The sequence below is a fragment of the Zeus faber genome, assembly GCF_960531495.2.
Source record: "Zeus faber genome assembly, chromosome: 9".
NCBI lineage: Eukaryota > Metazoa > Chordata > Actinopteri > Zeiformes > Zeidae > Zeus > Zeus faber.
This window is the reverse complement of record NC_137197.1, coordinates 12,599,448-12,620,593: the sequence shown is the minus strand read 5'-3', so window position 1 is coordinate 12,620,593 and position 21,146 is coordinate 12,599,448. Positions and strand designations below refer to the sequence as shown.

General features: G+C 40.7%; 1 protein-coding gene across 1 annotated transcript in view; it reads right to left on the bottom strand.

Moving 5' to 3' along the window:
- Positions 1 to 484: 484 nt before the first annotated feature.
- The window catches only part of numa1 (nuclear mitotic apparatus protein 1), a gene marked incomplete at its 5' end in the record, with an annotated part of 20,861 nt that continues 199 nt past the window's right edge, over positions 485 to 21,146 (bottom strand). The window contains 20 exons of the mRNA XM_080006602.1: positions 485 to 708; positions 4,460 to 4,744; positions 4,978 to 5,070; positions 5,622 to 5,882; positions 6,224 to 6,360; positions 6,734 to 6,950; positions 8,276 to 8,408; positions 8,569 to 8,706; positions 8,803 to 8,993; positions 9,174 to 9,383; positions 9,484 to 13,398; positions 15,323 to 15,436; positions 15,837 to 15,977; positions 16,113 to 16,230; positions 16,812 to 16,923; positions 18,960 to 19,096; positions 19,455 to 19,611; positions 19,783 to 19,876; positions 20,039 to 20,113; positions 20,224 to 20,312. Of these exons, the coding sequence (XP_079862728.1) occupies positions 682 to 708; positions 4,460 to 4,744; positions 4,978 to 5,070; positions 5,622 to 5,882; positions 6,224 to 6,360; positions 6,734 to 6,950; positions 8,276 to 8,408; positions 8,569 to 8,706; positions 8,803 to 8,993; positions 9,174 to 9,383; positions 9,484 to 13,398; positions 15,323 to 15,436; positions 15,837 to 15,977; positions 16,113 to 16,230; positions 16,812 to 16,923; positions 18,960 to 19,096; positions 19,455 to 19,611; positions 19,783 to 19,876; positions 20,039 to 20,113; positions 20,224 to 20,312 (6,644 nt within the window). The remainder of the gene's footprint in view (positions 709 to 4,459; positions 4,745 to 4,977; positions 5,071 to 5,621; positions 5,883 to 6,223; positions 6,361 to 6,733; positions 6,951 to 8,275; positions 8,409 to 8,568; positions 8,707 to 8,802; positions 8,994 to 9,173; positions 9,384 to 9,483; positions 13,399 to 15,322; positions 15,437 to 15,836; positions 15,978 to 16,112; positions 16,231 to 16,811; positions 16,924 to 18,959; positions 19,097 to 19,454; positions 19,612 to 19,782; positions 19,877 to 20,038; positions 20,114 to 20,223; positions 20,313 to 21,146) is intronic.

Here is a 21,146-nt window from a genome sequence, read left to right as displayed (position 1 = left end):
TTTCATCTTTAAGTGCTGTACTCCAATGGGGCAGACAAACACATTTACTGGTGATCCTTGCTTACAAAGAATCCTTCAACATACTTTACTCTGCTCCACTCCATCGAATGATTGAGGTGTTTTTATTCATTTTTAGAATTTCTCTCGGAAGCATATTCCTAATATGGTGAAATGAATGTTGTGACAAAAGCACATTTTTTTTAACAAACGAAAGCTGTGCTTCTTCTGGGGACGTGAGTTCAACTATTTTTATTTTTTGGAAATCGCTACTTCCACAAGGGGTAGCAATTTCAAAAGAAGAAAAGCTTTTCGTTTTTGAAAAGCATCACATTAGTTTCTCACAGGGATCTCAACTAAAATTGAACAATTCAATACTTCAGCACTAAAACAACAAAAGGCAGGCAATAAATGTTTCGAAAAAAACAAGCTTGTTTTAAATTGTTTATTTTATGTAGAAACATTTAAATATATTACAAAGACAACCAGAAAATCTGCCCTAAAAGCCCTTAAGAACAGTAATTAAATCTTCTCCAAAAGGAAAATTTGAAAATCAGCCCCATCATTCAACTCGAAGAATAAAAATGTGATTGTAAAAATCAAAATTGTGATTAAAATACACAATATAGCAGTTGAAGCTGGGGAAGAAAAAAAATATATATACATGCTGGAAATTCTCCGAACTCAGACCTTCAGCCTAAAACCCATCATCTGTGGAATAAAAGAGAAAAATATTTTCTGTTAAAAAGTAGATGATGCAGTAAATCATTCCTTGAAAGAAAAAAAACAAAAACACCGCAGCACATCTACTATGCAATTGTAAATTTCGAGAAAGTTGCTGCACAAGAGGTTTTAAAGTTACACAAACACAGACATTACCACATTAGACATAACACATTAGAAATTGAGAAAACTTTAAACAAGTAGACGGATCAGTCACAAATGTTATTCTGAAAACATTTATGACGTCCATTCCAATCTGTAACAGCTCATCCCTGCAGGAAAGCATTTGGAAGCTATTTGTTGTCGTATTTGGAGGTTGTGTGTTTACAGCACAGCTTGAAGTCCTCCACTAGGAGCAGGTTTCATCAAATCTGTTCAACGCATTCAAGTTTCCTGAGCAAGATCCAGCTCAAGAAAAACCTAACAATCCCCGTCACCATGAGCTCATGTCACATGTCGATCCAGGAAATCCTACCTTGTGCCAAATTTGTAGCGAGCAACAGAAATTCAGGTTAGACCAAGAACCAGATGACAAACAAAACTTGCCACACTGCTCAACTCATCTGCAAAAGGCGTTGAGCAATCTATAGAAGGAAATGGTTGTAACACCATCACACACAACACCCTTTAGTGACATGTTACACACTCCGATATGAAACATCCCAGAAAGTGAAGATCCCATGAGTTGACATGCAGTTAAGTTGCAAACCCAGTGATCATGAATAACATTGCGCTCTCCAAAAAAGAAACCCGGAAGCCCAGGCTAATAGTTCTGTTGACCTTTGTGCAGATTCTTTCTGTAGACATCAGGGTCCTGTAAACACGTTCAATCCAAGACATTAGGAACATGAAACTGAGTGAATACAAGTCTGCGTTTGCCAGATAGAATTCAACACCAGGGTTTGGTGCTCATGAAAAGTGTATGATAAAAATATATCATTTATAATACTTAGGATATCTAGATCTGCCATTCAATCTGCTTATCAATTACATTTTATATAAAACCCTAACCCTGATAATAAGCAGGGTTTAACCCTTTTTTTTTTTATATATATATATGATATAAAGACTGATTATATTGTGAGCGTCCTATTTCCGAAAATAAGATAATACTCTTTTGTTTTGACTTTAATAATATTGGACTGCATTTAAGCACAGTGAGAAGCTGCAGCAGAGTGGTAAGTTTATCAATAATAAAACGTTCAGTGAGGTTGTGCTCTGAACATAAAAGTTATAATTGATGAGAACAAAGATTTGAATAAAGCCTGGGTTGGAAAATGATCAAACTCTGCTTTAAAGTTCCTGTAAAGTGATTAGTTTCTAAACACATTATACATGTTAGAAAACAACTGCTGAAAACATGTGAAAAGACTCAACTACGCAGTACTTCTCAGGGCTCAACACTTAATGTTAGAAAGTGGTTGCCGAAACTGAAAATATGGTTGCATAATATTCTAATTAAACAAAATATAAGGTAACTCAAAATGGCAGTTATACTAGTTATATATTCAGCTTAATAATAAAAACGTCACAAAATAATTTTATTTTAGCTAGTTTTATAAGTACACAATATAGTTTCAGTTAGTTAATTTTCTTCCGTCTGGTCTAAAAGTGTTTTTTCACACCTAGTTTTAGTTTTGAAGTTTAGTTTTAGTTAACTGTACAGGGATGCAAACACATGTACGGTGAAAAAAGGTCTGGAATATACTTATGGTGGTAGCCGGCGGTTTTCCAGTTTCCCATGAACACATGACTTCCGACACGCATTACAGTTTTCCAAAACTTTGCTTGATTGCTTAAGAGGGCTTTCAAGCGGCGACTGGGGCCATGTAAGTTCTTATATCGGCGAACGAGTCCACTAGTTAATCGATCGCGGATGGCGCCATTCCCTTAGATGGAAAAGAACAAAAAAAAAGCTAAAAATGGGTCGCCACACCACCACCCAAAACAAACCCTCTTTGAATTGGTTTGGACAATTCACAGATGTCACCCAAATTAAGGACAAAAAAATAAAAAATAAAAAAATAAAAGCTAATTGTTTGCATCCCTGCTGTAATAACCCTGCTGCTCTACTGCCGTCCACTGGTGCCTGTGCACACCGGTGCGCATGTGAGTAGACACACGCACAGCGCTCTGGTTCCGACTGTAACAGCAATATTTAATAATAACAAATGCAACAAATGTATTTATTTGGAGGTGCACGTTTAGCTCTCCCTATTTTATGTGAAAAAAGTGGCCAGAGCAGAGGCCACAAAGAAGTTGCCAATTGACACAATCTGGTTGCCGAGGGCAACCCGGACACAGTTGCTGTGGAGTAAACTGTTGTTTACATTCGAAGGTCACCAACATTTCAGCCAACATGATGCCAGAATAAACAGCAGGGTTTTCCCTACCATTATAAGACTTGTGCACAGTGGATAAGCAGTTTTCACAGAGCCGGAGAGACGCCGCTACTCCAAGTATCAAGGTGACAAAAGTACCTCGGCGATCCTACAAATCCTCCCAAATCGTGATCTCATCTTTTGGAGTTTCCACAGTGACCACGATCATAGTCCCTGCTTGAAGTTATCTACACGGGAATCCACAGTGGTTCAGGTCACAAGGGAATTTATGTTGAAAACAACTTGCTGCTCTCTGCTGCTCGAAACAATCAGGTTTTGTTTTTTTTATATCCATAACTACTCCACTTTTATTTGAACTTATGGTAAAATATATTTGGAAATGGCTTTGATCAAAAGTGCCAGCTAAATGACATAATGTAGCCAAAATGTTGTACATTTCAAAGTAAATAGAAACACGTTATGGAAGGAGTTGTCACAATTACATATAATGCAATAAATACAAATGGGAAAATATAAAAAAAAATACTACAATGTACAAATCTGCATTGAGGTTTAAAAAAAATTAAATCTGGGACGTTTTTCCCCCCCTCTAAACCCACAAATAAATAATGTATTACTTGCGTTGTGTAAACCATTTTTCAAATAGATGTAACTGAGCCAAATTAACAGAAACCCCCCACCCCCAAAAAAAACTATGCCGAGATACATTTTGCTGTAAATTCTGGTCATGCTACGTCGGAGTTTCACCGTGGGCGGGGATCAGGCCGTGCGCACATTTTGGTTGTGCGGTTTTATTTAAGCTATAAAATAAAATATAAAAAAATTGACATTACAATGTCCAAATATTCTTAAGAATTTGAAGTTAATTGCTATTTAAAAAGGCTGTACTTGCATTATTATGCTATTGTATCAGGGGAAAATAGCCTTAAAATGACAATAATGTCGTTTATCGCAAATATTTCTGGGGCAATATATCGTCCAACAAAAGTAGTTATAGTGACAGGCCTACCACTTCATACCGGGAACACTCCACAAGACCTGAAGTTTTGGAGATGCTCTGACCCAGTCATCTGGCCATCACCATTTGCTCCTTGTCAAAGTTGCTCAGATCCTTACGCTTGTCCATTTTTCCTGCTTCCAACACATCAACTTCAAGAACTGACTGTTCACTTGCTGCCTAATACATCCCACCCCTTGACAGGTGCCATTGGAACAAGATGATCAATGTTGTTCACTTCACCTGTCAGTGGTTTGAATGTTATGGCTGATTGGTGGTGCCCCCCGCCCACGATTTTGATATTGAATTTAATGTACTTGGCATATTTTTAGTAATTCAAATTTGGCTGAGGTATTATGAATTCTTGTTAAATTAGGAAACCATGTGATTGTGCAGTCACCTTGCGAGCGCTGGCCGTCAGGCCCGGCGACTTGGCCGTGCTGCTGGTGACCCGTGGGGACTTCCTTTGAGCTCTGGCCTGAACCTTGGGCGACTTGACGCTGCCACGTCTGACCACGCGTCCAACGGCAGCAGTTGGCGTAGGGTTACCAGGGGACTTTCGAGAGGTGGTCTTAGCGGGGGATTTGCGCGTAGAGCTACGCAGCTTGTTCAGACTCCTCTGCAGGTAGCTGTTCTTTTTCGGGGTGTTGTCAACAGTGAACATCACGGATTCCCTCCTTCCAGCCTGAGAAACAGTGACAAGATAAACTGTTGAGAAGCCTGACAGATTTTAATGTGAAGGGGGTTGTGATTGTCAATAGTCGTTACAAGTTGTTGAAGGTAAAATATAGGGCTGCCCACTGAAAGTCGACGAGTCAAATTAGTGGGAAACCCGTCAGTCGACAGAGATCCTACAAAAACATGAGCAGATGGAGCTCCAATAACACTAATAATGTGTATCCCATACATTCGACTTACCGGACTGAGAGCAGTGTGACGTTGGCTGGAAGGTCCATTTGTGATTTTCTTGTTTCTGGGAGTGAGAGGACGGGGAAAGCAGCTGGCCTTCACCTGTCCAATCAATTCAGAAAGAAAAACAATCAACAGATTGAGAGGGCTGCCACCTGCTCTGACTTTAACCAACCTGCACACATCACATCTACAGATGGCTTTCTGCAATAAACTCCCCCCCCCAAAATTCAGGTAATATCAAGGTATCAGCAAATTCTAACGGTATATTTATGCAAATGGTGGTGACATTTAAAAGTAAAGAATAATGCTCCATCCAATCAAAATTTACTACATTTCTTTATATTATGCTGATTAAATTTCTTGATCTTTGGAGGTAATGTTTTATTTTCTTTGAAGCAATCCAAGTTAAGAAAAATTCTAGTAGGTATTAAAAAGAAACTGCGTAGAAAACATTTTCTCAACAGGCCGCATCCTTAATGATCCTTATTATAAATTAATATTTACTGGGGGCATATGTAACCAATGGAAATAATTTGTGCAAAGATATCCTGCTTAGTCTTTGAGTTTAAAATATCCAAGTCACCGCAGTAAGCTGTGGAAGATTGAAGCGACACCCACATGAGCCACTAGAGAACTAAAGCCACACCAACCTCTGGAGACATTTGAGGCCTCAGCTGTTTGGTGGCTCTGGCACTTTGCATCTGACAAGAGCTGGTGTTTCTGGATGGTAGCTGGCCGGGCATTAGGGAGGCGCGGTGGGAACGGTTCTGTCCCACCATGAGGGAGAGGCGATGGGAGTTGAGGGAGTCCTGCAGCTGGCCTGGCATCATGGACGCCCGGCGCATAGTTTCAGAGGGGTCGCCCATTCGAAGCTCTTCATCCGTGAAAATAAAGGAGGGGGCGATGCTGGACTGGAGACAGGGACAAGGCGATGGTTTTCCAGCAGTTTTTAGTGTCAGGATATGAGAAGAGTTTGAATGACAGCATTCTCTTTTCCTGTGGAAAACTGCCACAATTGTTTGAAAAAAGACAAAATATGGTGAATGGATGTAGTAGTTTTTGCTCAAAAGGGGTGACAGTATATGGTAAAAAAAAAAAAAAAAAAAAAAAAAAAAGGTATTGGCAACTACAATAGTATTTAAATAACAATTACCAAATATTATCATTACTGTTCTAAACAAGAGATTGAACCTTGTAAACTACATGTGTCCATGCAGTTCATACAGTACTTGGAGCTTCCTTCTCAACTCACCCTGGACTCCAGAGGGTAGCTGCTCTTAAGATGCGGGAGGCAAGCCTTGTTCCTGGACTGGAGCTCAGCAATCCTCATCCAGTCGTCGGATACGTTTTCCGGCTCGTTCTCGGCACCCACACAAAATGTACTAGCGCCTACAACATGTGCAAAAAAAGAAAAACAAGATTGAAAGATTGAAACCAATCTTCATTGAAAAATCCTCAACTGTGCCTCCCACAGCTAGATGGATAAGTAAAGAATGAAATGTCAATGACAAAAAGCGGTCCAGGCCAAACGGAACAGTGAAGGTAGAAAACAGAAAACCTTTTTTTTTTTTAATATAATTTTTTTAGTCCACCTCAAGTAAAATATCTCAAGAAAATACAAAGCCAACAAAACAACCGGTGTTTGTGTATGATCAAGGGTTTGCATTAATCAAGGAAGCTTACTTAGATGACACAATTTAAGGTTGACACATCACAATCTAACCTGGACCTCCCCTCCACACAGTGATGTGGTTCTACTCACTCAAACGATTAGCGTTGCTGTGGGTGGTGCTACGTCTGTACCCTGGAAGACTGAGCAGCTGGTCGCTAGCAGCACTGCCCATTTTTACCGGAGTGTCAAACAGCTTTTTGGTTATGGGCTGCGAGGCGTGCGTGCTCGAAATGTTTGGCTGTGAACGGGCGGAGGCAAGGCTGTGGAATGTGTCGTCTCCTTCATCTCCACCACGCCCAGGGGTCTTCTATAGAAAAGAGAATAATGAACAATGGAATTAATATGTACAAGACAGAGACAAGGCATTTTGGAAGGAAAACCTCCTAAAATGATTCTCTTTTTCCTAATCATACCATCAATTTTAAAATCCAACAGCATCACCAATTGTAACATAAATACATTTGTACTTGTGGAAAAAAAGTGTTTTTTCTTGTGATTTATTAAAAGTAATTGCAAGTATTTCAAGTAGGGCAATCACAAACAACTCATTGCAGCACGGTGCACAGCAGTTGGCTGACTTATTTCTCTTAATACTGTATCAATTAAAAATGTTCGAATGCTGATCGGTTAAGTGCTATTCATTGAAAATAAAGGTTTAGGTTAAATAGCATAGTTTTCCTCCAATATATTGACATGACCAGGAATTGGGTATTTTTGTTTACACTGAGTTTCTGCTCAGTTTAGGGAGCAAATGTAGTAAAAACATAGGTTATTTATTGACCAACTTACTGTATCCAGCTCGGTAGGTGATTGTCAGTACACTACATCAATCCTCATGTAGTGTTTTACTTATTATTGTACCCCGAGTACTATGCTTGGCTGATCGCGCAAAATTCCAATCGGCAATCACCAATTCAGTTGTGTTTGAAAATTAAGTCATACAAGTAGGAAACAAACAAATAAATAGATCCAAAATAAAAACACAGGAATACCAGCATGGGAGTCGAAAGCACTGTCTAGAGGCAAAATTTAACAAATTAAAAAACCTCTACGCCAATTCTCTGATGCCTCTTTAACACTGTGGACATTGGCAGGTAAATACACAGGAGGATCTCAAGAAACCCTGCGGCCCAATAAAAGTGATGAAAGCTCCCTCCTCATCCCCACCTCGGCTGGCACACAGGGGGGCTTGGGTGCAACGCCGCCTCCGCCCGGTCCATCGGGTGTATATTTATTTATTTATATATTTACATTTATCCATTTTTTCCAGAATGTAGCTGCATGTGTGAATAGTGAATCTCACTCAATTTACTGCAAACTATGTGTGAAAGAGTGGGAAACAGCCCTGAGCAGAGAGCTGCTCTGCTCCCACGATGTTTCAGAAAATGGTGAAGAGCAGTGACATGGTACACCGTTTCAATGCTTGGATTTTTCCTGGCGGATAAATTAAATAAATGATCTGTCATTAATGTCAAGTGGCGATCGATGGAGCTGATTGCCAATTTAATAATCATTCCGCCCAAGCCTACAGGGTACATAAACATAGTTTATATTTTTGGTCTTTTCGGTTGTGATGGTGAGCATATATCTGTTCACCCGTGAGTGCAGTTGATAAGTGTGAGTTCCCTCCACCTTCATGGTGATGTTGATAACCTGGGTTGTCCTGCGGCGTTTAACAGAGGAGGTTGGATTGTTCCTGACCGAATCGAAGACAAGGTCACCCAGGGAGGCGAGGCTGCTGTCCAGTTTACACTTTGTACTGGTCCTGGGGTAAAGCAAAACACATGATTCAACTTTGTGTCAACCTTCAAATTATTAGCACAGAGACATCTTCAAGTAAATAGCCATTTCATATACAGGATCAAGGGCTGTGCGGAACTAATCATTTATGGAAGGGTATTATATGAAAAAATTGTGTTACGGACCGGTTGTTCTGTCCGTTATTCATGGGGGTGAAGTACAGTGTGTCGAGGGACTCCGCCCCTAGAGCCTTACGCTTGGCTGCCAAGCGCTCCGAGGAACGAACCAGTGGAGTGCTGGACTCCTCAGGCGCAGATGGTCTTCTGCAAAATGGACAAGAGTGCATTATTCCCGTAAGCATTTGCCACATTCAATTAATGAGTGTAATTGTACAGTAAAAATGTATCAGCCAAGGGTACCTTGTGGTGTTTAGTGAATCATCCAAACTGCTCTGTTCCAGGCTGTCAGAGGTGTTTTGGCTCTCCATCTGTGCACGAGTCTGGAGCCTTGTCTTCGTGGAGGTGGCCTCAGAGTACACAGACTCTGTGGGCCTACCTCCATCACTACGCATCTTGTTCTGTTCCCGCAAACTACGGTCAGCAAATGCAAGCTGAAGAAAAAAAGAAATGGTATGATAAAAAAAAATGTCGCTATGTCATAGAACAATATCACTTTTAGCTTAATCATTTGTCATTCCACCAACATGACAATCCATTTAGTATTTTGCACATCTGCATCTATTGATTGCCCGCTGCGCACGTACTCGCCGCGTCAAAAATACAAAACTGACCTGTGCTTCCAAACTGGCCACTCTGCTTAAAATGTTATTCTCGTTGTTTTGGACCTTCTCCAAATCTAGCTGCAGCAGCTGTAGTTCCCCCGTGGCAGCTTTTACTTCATGCTCCTTGAGCTCTAAGGAGTGTTGCAATTCACCAACCTGCTTCTGGCTTTCTAGAAGAAGCTGTTTCTTGCCATTGTAATGGCTGACCGCTTTATCCATCTGCGAGCATATCGTAAGACAGTTAATACAAATGAACAACTTCTTACTAGGTATCTAATTCATCTACTCATTAAAATAATATTTAATGAGCCCCACGTACCTGTGCCTTGTAGTGTTCTGCAGCCTCAGATTTAACTGCCAGCTCTTCGCGCAGGCCTTTGTTCAGCTTCTCCAGCTCTTCTCCAAGTTTCTTTTTGTCCCATCTCAGCGACGCCAGCTCATGCTGCAGTGCCGACTCCAGTGTACGGGAAGCTTCGTTCTCTCTATCTATGGCTTGTTTGGCCTGGGCGAGTTTCTCCTTCTCGAGGTCTTTGTGTTCCAGTTGTTTCTCGAGAGCTCCCCGACTCTGCTCTGCCTGGAGCAACTTGATAGCGAGGGCTTCTTTTTCCTGAAGAAGGGCTTCCTTTTCCATTAGAGTGATTTGCTGCAGCTCCTCTAGAGCTGCTTTCTCCTGGCATAGTTTGTCGTGTGCCTCTTTGTGATGGTTTAGATAAGTGTGGACTGAGGCCAGCTGCTGCTTTAGTTGCTCTATCTGCTGAGCACTCTCCTCCTGGGTTTTGGTCAATAAGTGCTCTTTAGCCAAAACCATATCCTCAGCCCTCTTCAAGGTGTCACTGACTGTAACCATCTCAGTTTTAAGAGCCTGGATTAGCCCATCCCTCTCTTTAGAGCTCTCCACTTGTACCATGACAAGCTCATCTTTTTTGGCTTGAAGTTCGGCTTTTGTTTTATCACACAAGTTTGTCTGCATGGAAACTTCCTGCCTGAGGACTTCAAGCTGTTTGTCTTTATCAGCCGAGATGAAGACAACGGTGGATAATTCAGTTTGGAGACTCGCTATCTTTTCTTCACATTGGAAGACAAGGTTTTCCTTCTCAGTCTGAGATGTCTTGAGTTTTTCAATCTCTCCCTCAGTGAAGACAATCTGTTCCTGCAGCGTCTTCTCCTTTTGGGCAGTTTCCTGTTGGATTTTGGCCAATACCATCTCATTTGTAGAAGCCTCTTCCTCTTTGATCCCAATTTCTAGTGTTAGTCTCTTCACCTCCTCTTGAGAAGCAAACAGTTGCTTATCGAAAACCTCTTTCTGTTGTGCACTCTCGTGATGGTTCTTAGCCAGGAGATCTTCCTTGGCTGCGGCATCCTCTTCGGCTTTTTTGAGGGCGTTTCCAATACTTTCTAAGTGTGTTTTCAGATCATTGATTTCCTGCTGCTGCGCTTCAGATGTTGTAGAACTCTCACTCTTTAACATGATCAAGTGTTCCTCTTTAGCCTGGATCACCTTATGTAATTGAACTACTTCCTCATGAGATGCTGCCAGCTCCTTCTGGAAAGCTTCCACCTGCTCTTCGCTCTTCTGCTGTTTTTCGGTCAACAGAACACCCTTAGCTTGTGCCGCTGCCTCTGCATCCCTAAGTAAGGCGGAAAGACTCCCTAATTGAGTGTTTAAATCTTGGATCTGCTGGTGTAGAAGTGTTGACTGCTGAGCGCCTTCTTTCATCACTGTTTGAAGCTGTTGCTCTTTAGCCAACACCATATCATCAGCCCTCTTCAAGGTGTCACTGACTGTGACCATTTCAGTTTTAAGAGCCTGGATTAGCCCTTCACTCTCTTTAGAGCTCTCCACTTGTACCTTGACGAGTTCATCTTTTTTGGCTTGAAGTTCGGCTTTTGTTTTATCACACAAGTTTGTCTGCATGGAATTTTCCTGCCTGAGGACTTCAAGCTGTTTGTCTTTATCAGCCGAGATGAAGACAACGGTGGATAATTCAGTTTGGAGACTCGCTATCTTTTCTTCACATTGGAAGACAAGGTTTTCCTTCTCAGTCTGAGATGTCTTGAGTTTTTCAATCTCTCCCTCAGTGAAGACAATCTGTTCCTGCAGCGTCTTCTCCTTTTGGGCAGCATCCTGTTGGTTTTTAGCAAATACCATCTCTTTTGTAGAAGCCTCTTCCTCTTTGATCCCAATTTCTAGTGTTAGTCTCTTCACCTCCTCTTGAGAAGCAAACAGTTGCTTATCGAAAACCTCTTTCTGTTGTGCACTCTCGTGATGGTTCTTAGCCAGGAGATCTTCCTTGGCTGCGGCATCCTCTTCGGCTTTTTTGAGGGCGTTTCCAATACTTTCTAAGTGTGTTTTCAGATCATTGATTTCCTGCTGCTGCACTTCAGATTTTGTGGAACTCTCACTCTTTAACATGATCAAGTGTTCCTCTTTAGCCTGGATCACCTTATGTAATTGAACTACTTCCTCTTGAGATGCTGCCAGCTCCTTCTGGAAAGCTTCCACCTGCTCTTCGCTCTTCTGCTGTTTTTCGGTCAAAAGAGCACCCTTAGCTTGTGCCGCTGCCTCTGCCTCCCTAAGTAAGGCGGAAAGACTACCTAATTGAGTGTTCAAATCTTGGATCTGCTGGTGTAGAAGTGTTGACTGCTGAGAGCCTTCTTTCATCACTGTTTGAAGCTGTAGCTCTTTGGAGTGCATGTCCTCCTTCAGCATTTTAACCTCCTCCTCAGCAGCAGACACTTGTTTCTGCAGTAGCTTTTTTTGATGCGCGCTCTCCTGCTCCTGCCTCGTGAGCAGAACCACCTGAGCCTGCAACTGCTCCTCCGCCTTCCTGAGGCAATCTGCCAAGCTCTCAACCTGGTTTTTCAGACTCTGGATTTCTTGCTGAAGAACCTCACATTGTACAGAGGCCTCGTTCTTCAGTGTGAGCATTTCCTCCTCTTTATGTTGAACTTCAATGTTTAATTTCCTCACTACCTCTGCAGAGGCAAACATCTGCCCTTGCAGTTCCTCCCGCTGTTGAATGCCCTGTTCTTGCTGCTTCCTTAACAGGTCCTTCTTTACTCCAATTTCTTGCTCAGCATTTTTCAGAGATAACACATGGCTTTCTACCTGGCTCTTTAAATCCTGTATTTCATGCTGCAAAGCCTCAGTTTGATCAGAGCTCTCCTTCTGTAATTTGGTCAGCATTTCTTCTTTGATTTCGATCTTCTCCTTGGCTGAGCTTACCATGTTTGACTGAACAGTAACTTCCTCTCTGAGAACTTTGAGTTGCTTATCTTTATCAGCAGAGAGGGAGACAACAGAAGACAGCTCTGTTTGAAGACTCACCACCTCCTCTTTTGCCTGGAAAATGCAGTTTTCAGTCTCTCTTTGATTTTCCCTCAACTTTTCCAACTCTTCTTCAGAAGCAGCAATACGTTTTTCAAGCATGTCCCTCTGCTCAGCTTTCTCTTGCTGAATCTGGGCCAGCTGCAGCTCCTTGACCTTGATCTCTTCCTCTGAAACCTTTATTGAGGCACTCATACGTTCCACTTCTCCCTGCAGTGTCTCAACCTCAATCTTTAGGTCCTTTACTTCTTCCTGGAACATACTTATCTTCGCCTGCAGGACATCATGGATTTTGGAAGCGTCTTGCTTCTGTTTGGCCAATAGATTTTCATTGGTTTGTACAAGCTCCTCAGCAGTCTTTAGTGAGGAGCCAAGGCTCTCCACCTGGTTCTTTAAAGCTTCCATCTCCTGATATAGCAATGCCAATTGTTCAGTACTGTCTGTCTTAAGCATTTCCATCTGCTCCTGTTTATGCTGGATTTCATCCTGCAGCCTCCTTACTTGACCCTCATAAGCATCCTTTTGATGCTGAAGTGCCTCCCTCTGCATTGCAATCTCTTGTTGCTGCTGCTCATCTTTAAGTTCAGCATCCTCTTGGGCCTTTATATGTAAAGCACCAGTTTTTTCGACTTGAAGGTGAAGAGTTTGAATCTCCTCTTGAAGGATTTTCCTCTGTTCAGAGGTGTCCTTTTGTATCTGGACCAGAATTTCTTCCTTGGCTTGAATCTCTCCTTCACTTTTTGACAATTGTTGCTTCAGTAGTTCTTTATGCAGAGTGATTTCCTGTTGGTACTCTGCCAGCTGAACTGCTTTAGCATCAATCTTCTCTTCAGCCTGTCTGAGGGAGCCAACTGCGTTCTCCAGCTGATTTTTCAGATCATTGATGGTACTTTCCATTACTTCTCGCTATTACATGAAAAACAATAAGTCATTTATAAATGTGTGTCATTCACTCTCAAAGTAAATCTAAGTGCTAACAAACTGCAAGCCCCTTTGCAAATTCACAGTATACCTCTTTAGATTTCTAATCTTCTTTAAGGTTGCTTAATCACTGTGGGAACTTAAAACAGCTAGCGGCGCATAACAAGAGAATGTTAAATAGTCATCACACCTGTCAACTTTGGGAAAATATTTTGAGTACCACAATAGTGTAACAGGGAGTCTGTGGTGTTTGAGTTACTGCAGCTAAATTAGTCCATCAATTATTCACACCGTAGTCGGTCGTAACGAGGCCTATGACGTATGCGAGCTACCACAGCCAGCTATATACTGTATAACAATTCATATCATTAGGATATACCCCTTGAAATGCATCATCTTGCAAGGTTACCAACATGTCTACCAACTGGAGATGCACCGATTGCAGTTCTTAGGCAATTCCAATTTCTGTTTGTTGTTTGAGTCTGAGCTGCCGACTGACTGTATATTTATAATACCCCTTTCCACTGCGCCAAAAAAAAACAAAAAACGGTAACACCTGCTAACATCGGGCATTTGTCATTCGTGGGAAAGGTAACACCCAGGTTATAGTCCTGGGTCAAATGACCCCTTGTTTGAAGTTTCTATCTCCTCTACTAACCCAATAAAATAAAATACAACATGGAACAGTTTACTGAGTTCCAATAAATAGAATATAGGACTGTCACAAAGTTTCAGTATAATGCAACCTGTAACTCATTATGTTTTAGTAGGTGTGGTGTGGGGATAGTGTGGTTAGAGCAGCCACACCTGTCCTGGGTCTATGTAACCTGGGCCTGGGATCAGGGTGGCTGCATACCTGTTTCTCATTGGTTGGTCTAACAAGCAGCAGGTAAAACCCCATCCCCACACACACACTCATGACATGTCTAGCTGCTCCTGGGCTAATTCCAACTAGCTGACTCTACAATAAACTGTGTGTCTGCAACCCTGTCGTCTGTGTCTCTGGGCCGGAGGTCCCTGAGAATGCAACTTGGATGGCGTGTGGCAGGCGAAACTGCCACAGTCGGACACAAATAACTCACATGGAAATGTCCAGTTCAAACTTCAAATTAAAGTCTCTTTCACTTTTAAGTGCAAATATACCTTTCTATTATATTTAAAGTACATTGTACTTGCCATTCCAAAATAAATTGCAATCATTGCAAAAAATATGTAATAATAATAATAAATGACCGACTCTTCTCCCGCTCGATCAGTGGGAATACTCATTCGCTAACTGTGCATTTAACCAACTGAATCAAATCCAATGACTCATTTTACTGAGTGACTCGTCAAGAACCAGTCTTAAAAAAAAAAAAAAAAAATACATATTTATTTATTTTTTAAAAAGTCAAACCTTTTATCACAAGCACAGCTCGTGCACTATGAACCAGTGTCGACGGTTCCCTGTAGTGAGAGTGATAGATAAATAATGTATCTAATATTCTTAGTTTACCTTGATGTACTGCCAAACAGTCTACATTTCCTTCTCACTCCCTTTGAGCATCAACTACTTTACGTTGGTATCTGGTTCGTATATTGTAGCATTTTCACAAGTATGAGTACATGAGTACTGTATCGGGGCGAAAATTTGACCGGCACATAATTTGATATATCTGATACTGATCGTCACCGGTCACGGCTGATCAAGCTGAAAACCGGCCTCACCGCGTAATTTCAGCTGGCATTTCGCACATGCTTATTTTGATCAAGAATTGCCCGGTTGGTCCACAATATGCGTGCAGGCTGGCAGGTCTGAGTGATCCTTTTAACCTTATCCAATCACACCTTAATAAAAATTCAAGAAGTCCAGCAGATGTTAAAAGGTCTTAGGCACATACCACAATTTAACAATTTGAAAAGGTCTTACCTCCATAATAGGCCCCATGTTTTCTCCCTTCTCTTCATTAGCAACTTTGTTCAGCGTATCCTCCAAGGACAAGATCTTGCTGTGAAGGATCTCTATTGTTTCATTCATAAAATCCTAAATACAAACATAAAAAAATTAGCGCATTGAAATTTCCTGTAAAAAAAAAAAAACAAAAAAAAAACAAAAAAACACGATTTATATGATTTGTATCATTTCAGTTGGGTTAGTCCTTTTTGAGATAGCATTTTAAATAAGACTCTTTACATTTGAACTGCAGAAATTGCAATAACAAAAAGTAAAAATAAAATAATCTACCTTTAAACATTAGAGATTGAGACAAAGTTAAGGAAATAGAAAACAGGATATGAAACATGATCATGTCTCTAACAGTTCATGGTTCTTTGTTTTTTTTTTTATTGGTTGGGCAGAAAAGTTTGAGAAAGAACAAACTACAAACGCTCTGTAATTCAAGATTTGATAGCAGTAGGCCTTCAGGTGCATAAATTGTCCTGACCTTCTGGGCTGTAGCTTGGTCGAGTTCAGTCTGTAGGTAGCAGGTTTGGCTGCTCCACTCCTGCTGAGCAGATTCTTGGCTCTCCATCAGCCTCTGAACCTCAGCCTTGGAATTCGCAATTTGTGAACAAACATCTCTGACCTGACAAACAAAGGCAAACATTTTTTCGAAATGTTACCAAGCCTTCAGATGTAAGGGGAGTTCCAAGTATCAACAGAATCAAACACTACCTTTTTAATGGAAGGACAAGATGAGCGTGGGTGTGTGGTTTATTACCTGGGCAGAGAGCATCCCATTTTCTTCTGCCAGCTTATCCATTCTACATTCCATTTGGGAGGAATTTGTCTTAAGATCTTGATTCTGCCGTAAGAGGTCATGACAACGACTTTGTAATCTAGGAGAAATGGGTGAAGTCTGAGTTAGTCTGCGGGCCTGTTTAAGAAAGCAGCTTACCAAAATATAATCTTTCATCAGATGCACTCCTACATACAGACAAGTGCATTTTTGCTGGGCTTAAAGTGAGAGAAATATTAAATCCGATATATAAAATATGAATTTTACACAATCTGGTATTTTTCAACTTCCAAGGTGGATGAAAGCTCGTCAACATTTGGCAAAACCTTAGTAATCATTTCAATGAAATTAGGTAATGAAAGACAGATGGGTGACAGTTAGCAGTAGCCCTGAATGTCTGGTCCAGGTGATCAGTGTTGGCAGCAGTTGTATGGAAAGGGATACAACACATGCACTGCAAGAATGCTTGTCAAAAGTATGAAAAATATTTCATGGCCAAAATAGTGATTGTTTTTGCAAGTGATTGCTAGTTAAATATTGTTATCAGTCATAATATATATTTATATTTCAGTCGAGGAAATCAAATCAGTGTGGTTATTACAGTCAAGCAACAATGTTTATTCAATGTGTACTAGTGAAGAAAAAAACAAAAGAAAAAAAACGATGAGTTGTTGGGCTTACGAGTTGTTTTTGGTCTCCAGGTCGTCTATTTGGTCTCTTCCAAACTGTTCCTGTTCACTTTGCTCTTCCTTCATTTTATCCAGGTGGTACTGTAACTGGTTAATGTGAGATTCTGTAAAAAAGACAACACAACACTGAACGAACAGTGTTTCCAGGACAGGAAATGGACATTTGGAATGCCCACACAAGCAATTTCTTGGTGTTGCTATAACATCAGCAATCTGACGGAGCTGTTGAATGCTTGCGCAAACTATTTAAAGCACATAATGTGAAAAACTGAGAAGTACTTCTTACTGCACAAAAAGTACAGGGGTGATTCTGGTGGTCTTCTGGTGCCACAAGAGACTTATGGGTGTCTTTCGCCTCTTTTCCCCCCCACACATGTCAATGCAGACAGAGGAACAGGCTGGAAACCCACTCAACAGTTATAATACAGCCTACAAAGGAAGATCTTTAAAAAATATATTGCAGCTTTGGAACATGGATAAGTTCAGAGAAACCTTGTTTGTGAGTTTTAATGTACAAACAGGACATGCGACTTGTTTACCCAGGGAATTTGGGAAGAGTCCAGTTTCAAACAAAGTTCCATGCAGTGCAATACCTGCTTGCTAAACAAGTCTCAAAAGTACACTTGTATCTCTGCTTCATGTAAATGGCTTTGAAAATTTAATTTGCAACGGAATGTGCTCATTGTTAAAATTTTACAGAACTGTGTCCTATCCAAAGACATAGACCAAGCTATTTCAACAGCAGCAACTACAGTTAAAACAGAGTTCCACTTTCTATTCACTCTGGGCAGCTAAAGTGAAAAGCTGAAATATCTTAAGAGTGAATTCAAATGACAAAAATATGAATGATTGCATTTTAGAGGAGAATACCACCCATTTCAGAAGATGGGTGGAAATACCACTCATAGATACTAGGGATGCAACAGTACAGTGGGCTCACAGTTCTGTATGTATCACTGTTTTGGGGCCACGGTAATGGTACAGTTTCAGTATCTTTATATTAAAGAAAAATATTTAATTATAAGGCGTAAAACTTTTTTATAGTAGTCTGCCACAAATAACTAGTGTAACACTTTGTGTGAATGACTGTGGAGGGAGGGGGGGACTGGGGTTCAAGTTCATTTGCAGCTTGTTATAATAATAAGTTCATATGATTGGAGGGGAGGTGTCCAGGATAGTGGAAAATTCAAATATTAATTTCTGTTAATATTTATTCATATATGTTAAAAAACATTTCACAATAAAAATAAAAACAGCACAATAGTTACTTTTGTGTAGAACTGGTATAAACAGTATTTTCTTACACAAATAATAATAGTAAAATAACTTGAATTAACTCCTTAAACTTGAAAAAAAACCTCACAGTGCGTGTGTGCCTTGGCTTTATGAACCTGACGTGACAGTCAGGCTCCTTGTCAGCCAGAGCACCTCCCGTCGAGGGAGGAGCATGGGTTATCTCTTACATGGCACGGGAAACATTTTGCGGCTGCAGGAAACAGCAACTTAAACAAACAACACAAAACCATAGAACTTGACCAAAAAAAAACAAAAAAAAAAAACAGCTCATCAACCAGCGAGACTCGTTCCCTTCATTCCTACAAAAGAGCCATTCAAAAGAATTGAGAAGTTCGGAATAACAACCATCTCAGGGGGGTTATTTTCCAACTGGACACCTTGATTGAACTCTTTTCTAAAACATTTCTATTTAGTTTAATCTCCTGTTTCTTTTGAAAAGGCTGCGTATCAAACATAGGGAAATGCTGTGCAGCTCCGCACGGACCCCGCACAATGACATGGCCAGTGAATTCAAGAGGAAGCAGCAGATACGGTGCGGTGCGGTGCGCTGCGCCAGTACGCTGCACCAACACGTCTGGTGGATTTCTACCGTGATACCACGATTCACGTGTGCGTATTGAACCGTAAGGGCGTACCGAACGGTTTGATAACATACCGCTTACCGTTGCATCCCAAGTAGATACTACCATTTAAGTCTTGCATTCTGCCTCCAACAAAATAACTTACACACACACACACACACACACACACACACACACACACACACACACACACACACACACACACACACACACACACACACACACACACACACACACACACACACACACACACACACACACACCTCTCTGTGTGATGAGCGTCATCTTGCTAGCAAGTTCTCTGACCAATCCATCTCTGTACTCTCGCTCCTGGATCATCTGTCTTTGCATCTTCCTCATCTGGAATTGAGGTGTGTTCATGACTTCCTGTAGGGGACTCCTATTGAAAAAAATATATATACAATTGAAACAATTTAAGAAAATCCCCATTTTGCATTCCATGCGTTTTGTACAAAAGGATTTTTGAGAGTGCCTGAAACATTGCATTAATTAACTCTTAAGTTGGATAATTCTAATACAAATGAAAACTCATTTTACAGTTTTAAAGTTTTAATTCTAAAATACAAGGTTCTTGGCATTTATATTGAAACACTAACACATTAACTTATTTTGAAATACATTTGACTTGAGCACAATTTTAGGATTCATAACATCTGTAAGCTTTAATACACATCTTTATTTAATGCAAAATAAAATATTCATGTGTCTGGCTGCAAGCCTGGAGAACCGATACATACCTGACTGTGGAGGAAGCCACCATTTGCAGGTCGACAAACTTTACTTTCTGAGAGCGCATAAAGACAGGGGATTCATCCGATAGTGAGGACAGGGTTGAATGACTAGAGGGTGTGGAGGGTGTACAGCCCTCCATTTGGACCATCGAGACAGACAAATCTAGGGGGGGACAGAAGAAATTGTTAAAATACAAACGGAAACAACTGCTTTGGTCTTGCTGACGCCATGGCACACTTTAAATAAAATTTTATTTGTTCCTCAGAATTATGACCTCGACACAGAATTAGGCTAATCTTAATGATGCATAAACAAGCAATATGCGTGAGTTACATTTTCTCCCCAGATAGGCCTCGATCCCAACACTCAGGTAAACGCAGCCGTCAACCTCCAGAACAAAACGATCTGTGAGGTTTGCAATTTCCCGCTAAAAGAAAAAATAATACAAAAAAAAAATGTAATCAGGAACACAGAGCAGAAAGTAATTGAGTCGCTTGAAAATACCATCAGAAAATATTCTGTAAGACCAACACCAAGCTGCTAAAACAGCAGACAAAGGAAAGTGAAAAGTGATAAGTGACATTTGTACCTCCACATTGTACTCCAGCTGGTTTAGAGTACAGCGCTCATTCATCATGTCATGGTACACAAGTAATAAAAGGACCTAGAATGGAAACATGTTGGAGTCAAAATACTGCAAATGTGGAAAAATATGTGTCTCATAGTGCAGTTAAAAGGCATGCAATGCAATAAAATCTATTAAGTGAAAGTTACCTTTGATATTTCTATTGTCAGGTTAACACCATTTCTAATGTTGTCCCAAGACAATGAAGCTCCTATGTCTGGAGAGAATCTGCAGTCTCCTGACATGGAAAAGAAAACAGCTCTCATCATCGAAAAGAAAAAGGCTTAAAACATTACAAATTGGAACAAAAACTGTACAAGGATTTGAAAATATATTATAGGATTAGCAGAGTATGGCTCTTAGGGACCATAAGAACCTACAGTAGAACCTACAGTAAACAGCTGGTGAACATTGCTGCCTGGTGCTCATGTAGACTTATTTACGAGTGCGTAGCTTGATGACTTTTGACGTGATTGTCTGTGCAGTATGTGTGAGAGCTGGAGGTGTCGGTGAAATATGATTGTATAGTTTACTCTTTTAACAAAAATCACTTTAGAGACATAGTGCTCCTGAAGTCCACATGCCCAAAGATTAAACAACTCCTGGTTTGAGCCTCGCGCCACCCACTGCACTCATTTGAAAAATGCCAAGAAGTGGGCGTGTCTGTGTGAGGCAATGTTTGTCTACAGCGTTCTACCTGCGATATATCAGTTCTACACCCACTGCCACGCACCTGATGAACAACCAATATTAGCAGCAATAGTGAGAAGTGTCAAGCTCTTAAAAAAATTCTTCTGAGATTAAATTAATTTTTGCCAGATGTCCTGATATTCTGTATTTCCATTGTCTCCCTTTAATTTATTGATTAACTCATCAGATTTCAATTTAGTTTCATAATAGTTTGGACCAGTGGTTGTCAACTGGGTGAGTCATGATCCAACCTGGAGCAAAGGCGCATTAAATTGTACAGGGGGAATACGCATCAGCTTTGTCAATACAAAGCATTTCTGAGGTTTACCTTTCTTTTTCCCCCTGGCGTCATCGTTTGGCATGTTTGCATTTTATTTCTGGA